The sequence below is a fragment of the Amphimedon queenslandica genome, unplaced genomic scaffold (assembly GCF_000090795.2).
Source record: "Amphimedon queenslandica unplaced genomic scaffold, v1.1 AMPQUscaffold_12679, whole genome shotgun sequence".
NCBI lineage: Eukaryota > Metazoa > Porifera > Demospongiae > Haplosclerida > Niphatidae > Amphimedon > Amphimedon queenslandica.
In genome coordinates, this window is record NW_003547085.1 from 18,944 (window position 1) to 22,695 (window position 3,752).

Genomic DNA, 3,752 nt, shown 5'->3' on the forward strand with positions numbered 1-3,752 from the left:
AAAAATAATAATAAATAAAAAATAATATTTTATTAGAGTCCTTACATGAGCTGCTACCTCTCCCCTCACTGCCCCATTCCCAAACAGTGTGGAAGGTTGGACACCAGAGTCTCCCATGCTAGTGACTGGTACTGGTTTATTGAGGGTGTTATTAGTAGCAGCTGCTTTATGGAGTTGATCAATGACTCTCATTTGTAAGCTGATGGTTCGCATGTGACCCTACAATAAAATATAATATAGTAAACATTATATACACTGTACATGTACACTTGTAGCCAGTAAAAAATTGTTTCTCAGTGTCAGTATATATACATGTACATGTACAATACATGAATCAATAAAGCTATACTACATGTATATAGCTGGAAATATTGGCACAAGTTAAATTTGATGATTTTAAGCAATTGACAGATTTTATAATTAGCTAATATTAATTCCGCATGAATATTTCCAGCTACCAATATAATGGTAATACCGGTATACACGTATGCACAGTACCTCTAGTTCTGTAGTACTGAAACTAGCACTCCTCTTCACTCTAGCATCAATTGCAGTCCTAAAGTGATTCCTGGCTGTCTCCAGATAATGCTTTCTACCATACAGGTCACTGAGAGTTGTCTTGTGACCTGAGAACCCAATGAAGAACTTAATGCAAGTCATAGCAGCACGAACAAAATCCTAAAAATAATTTTTAAAATAATAAATAAAATCATAATACAAAAGTCTTCTTTACCTTCATAAATAGTTGTATTCTATAGAGAACATGGAATAGTTTCCTCTGAGATAGAAATCTACAAACTCCAGTGAGGTATTGTTCCCATACAGAGAGTGAAGGGTCAATGCGTGTGAGAGCTTCCTCCAAGTTATCCAACTGACCACATTTCAGAGCTGGGAGCCATATCTGATCAACAAAGACATCGTTGGAGCAATGCTAATAAAGTGAGAGAAATTTATTCAAAATAAAGCAATACTAATGATATTAATTTTAGTCATTTTGTCCAATAACATCATGAGGCATTAAGCCTTAATGAACAATTCTCATAGTAGACACTTCTATTGAACTGATAGCACCTAGTGTACCAATCACATTCTCTACTGTATAAAATAACCTCCACATATAGGATACCTCTGTATTACAGACAAACTTTCTTATGTACCACAGTGTCCATTACTCAGAGGCTACACTGTATTGTAATTATATGAGGCACTTTCAGAGACATACAAATATACATTAATATGACAGCCATAGATTATACCTTGGTATAAGCTTGCTGGCAAGCATCCTTCCAGTAATGGTGTCTAGCAAGGAAGCCAATCATTGCTGCTGCAGTACCATAATTCTTCAAGTAAAACAAACATTCCTCGTATTTTCTATCAGTAATGAAACTGCTGTCTTGCTTATGCTGGAAATCAAGATGATAGAATAATGATGATGATACTACTACAGCACTACTACTAACCTCTACAAGAAGTCTCATGCTATTGTTCCAATCATCACTGTTCTAAAAATAAAAATAAAATCATGTATTAGCAGTACTATATCATAGTGCATGCATGTACATGTACATGTAGTCATGTAAATACATTTAGATACATGTAGATGTGTGTACATGTAATTGTATACATGTACATGTAATGTACATGTATGTACATGACTACATGTACATGTAGGAATACAGTGTTCCAGGTCATGTACATGTACATGTAATTCAAAATTTTGGTGAATTGATAAATGTATAGCAAATGAAAGTTTTTATTTGGCAAATTTGTGACCATGTGCATCAAAATGAAGGTTCAAATGGGCTATTTTGACAAATTACTCTCAAATCCACTAAATTTAAACCCTTCAATATTACCAAGAGTGGATAATCTTGATATTACCCACTATTCTGTAAATATAAATACAATTATACCTTCATGGAGGCAAGGGGACAGGATAATATTTGTTCAACAATTCTCTCAATCAAAAAAGCACCACCAGAAAGCTGTGTACCACCCTATAATATAAAATGTAATAAGTCCACTTCATAATAGAAATACTATAAAATTGTAGCTGTTGTACATGTACATGTACATGTATTGTTAAGACTTACATGAAAGTAGTGGTGGAATTTGTCTCTGGCCATTTGAAATTCTCCTGCTTTAATGCAGCCCATACCCCAGGCAATCCACACTGTGTTGCTATCCAACTGACATTTTGTGGACACTTCCATTGCTAGCTCAAAACGATCTTCGGCGACCAACCTGTCTCTGACACGCCTAAAAAAATAATAATGAAATACAGTTTGTAAACATACATGAATACAATGTGCAAACGAGACACCTACGGTGCGTGGCCTCGCCCCTATAGCTGTTTGATTATCAAAATTAAAAGAACTTTAGCATGCAAATTGCATATATACATAAAAAAGTGTACTCCTGAGGGATAGCAGCTAGCTTGCATAGATCTACCAGACTGCCTGCAGAAGTAGCAGCATGCAAGCTAATCCAGCTAGTTACTCCCAAATTGGAGGTGTGGCATACATCATCAACAATTAATTAATTATTAGATGGAAACAAGAAGGAAGTTTCAGATTTTTCTCTTGTTATAAGCGCTATATGACATTATAATGGCACAAATACTGTTGCCTAGATGTAAACTGAGTGATTTGAGAGAGTTTAGGACCTTTAGACTACCTACAGTTCACTCGGGTTGGAATTCAAGAAGCTATAACTCACCAACAAGAAAGATTTAAAGAGTCCCACAAATATTAAAACAATAACTAGTTTTGATCTACTGGAAAAGAATCTCATTTACCTCCAGAGTACTACCGCTATTGCTGGGCATTTTCTCGTGAGATAAAAAGCTTCTACTAGCTAGAGCTGCTCTCTAAACATCTCAAGGCAGTAAAGCAAGACTTTTCCTAACAGAAGAGAAGCTCTCACAGATTTAGAGCACGCGATTATAAAGATATACATTCTCAAAAACAAAATATAGCACACAGAATGAATGAATGACAGACAGACAAACTGAGTACCTATTCCTCGCCTACGCAAAGCTGGGCGAGGCCAATAACATGAACGTGTATATGAGGATTAATTGCCAATAAAAGGGAAAATTGAAAAAATTTGCTTCAAGCTCCAGTTTGTGGGGCTAAAGCTACATGTAGATGTACTGTATATGTACTAAGTTTTAAAAAATGCTCATAACTCAAAAGTTATTTGTCAGAATCACTTCAAACTTTCTACATGGCATAAGGACAAAAATGCTATAAAAACTGGGGTTGAATACAGAGCCAATTTTCAAACCATGGGCGATTTAAGCCTTTGCTCTTTTCAAAACTTGTTCAATTTTTTAAATGCTCAAAGCTTGAAAATTATTGGACAGAAACAGCTCAAGCTTTTACAGTCTATGCAGCATAAGAACATTAAGAAGTACTAAAATTATTACTTTTAGAAATTAGAATGTTTTTTCAACACCCACAACTCAAAAAATGTCACAATCAAAATATATGCATAGTTAATACATATAATTACATGTATTTTTTCACCTTGCAAGATCTGGTTTGGTTAGCTCTTGAATGGCAGGAACCTCAGAACAACTGGAGGAGATTAACAACCTCAGAAGATTAACACGACTCAAATACCTTTAATGAAGATAAGAATATTAGTAATTAATACTTACATATACATCTACATGTACATGTACATGTAACTGTACTATACTATATATGCATTGTAAGACTACCACTAAAATATTTTATTATTTTCAT

General features: G+C 34.6%; 1 protein-coding gene across 1 annotated transcript in view; it reads right to left on the minus strand.

The window, feature by feature from the left end:
* Positions 1–39: 39 nt before the first annotated feature.
* LOC105314676 (zinc finger FYVE domain-containing protein 26-like) overlaps positions 40–3,752 on the minus strand; it is a gene marked incomplete at both ends in the record, with an annotated part of 4,016 nt that continues 303 nt past the window's right edge. Inside the window, 8 exons of the mRNA XM_020003368.1 lie at positions 40–219; positions 499–678; positions 734–931; positions 1,257–1,403; positions 1,461–1,502; positions 1,914–1,997; positions 2,094–2,259; positions 3,531–3,626. Of these exons, the coding sequence (XP_019858927.1) occupies positions 40–219; positions 499–678; positions 734–931; positions 1,257–1,403; positions 1,461–1,502; positions 1,914–1,997; positions 2,094–2,259; positions 3,531–3,626 (1,093 nt within the window). The remainder of the gene's footprint in view (positions 220–498; positions 679–733; positions 932–1,256; positions 1,404–1,460; positions 1,503–1,913; positions 1,998–2,093; positions 2,260–3,530; positions 3,627–3,752) is intronic.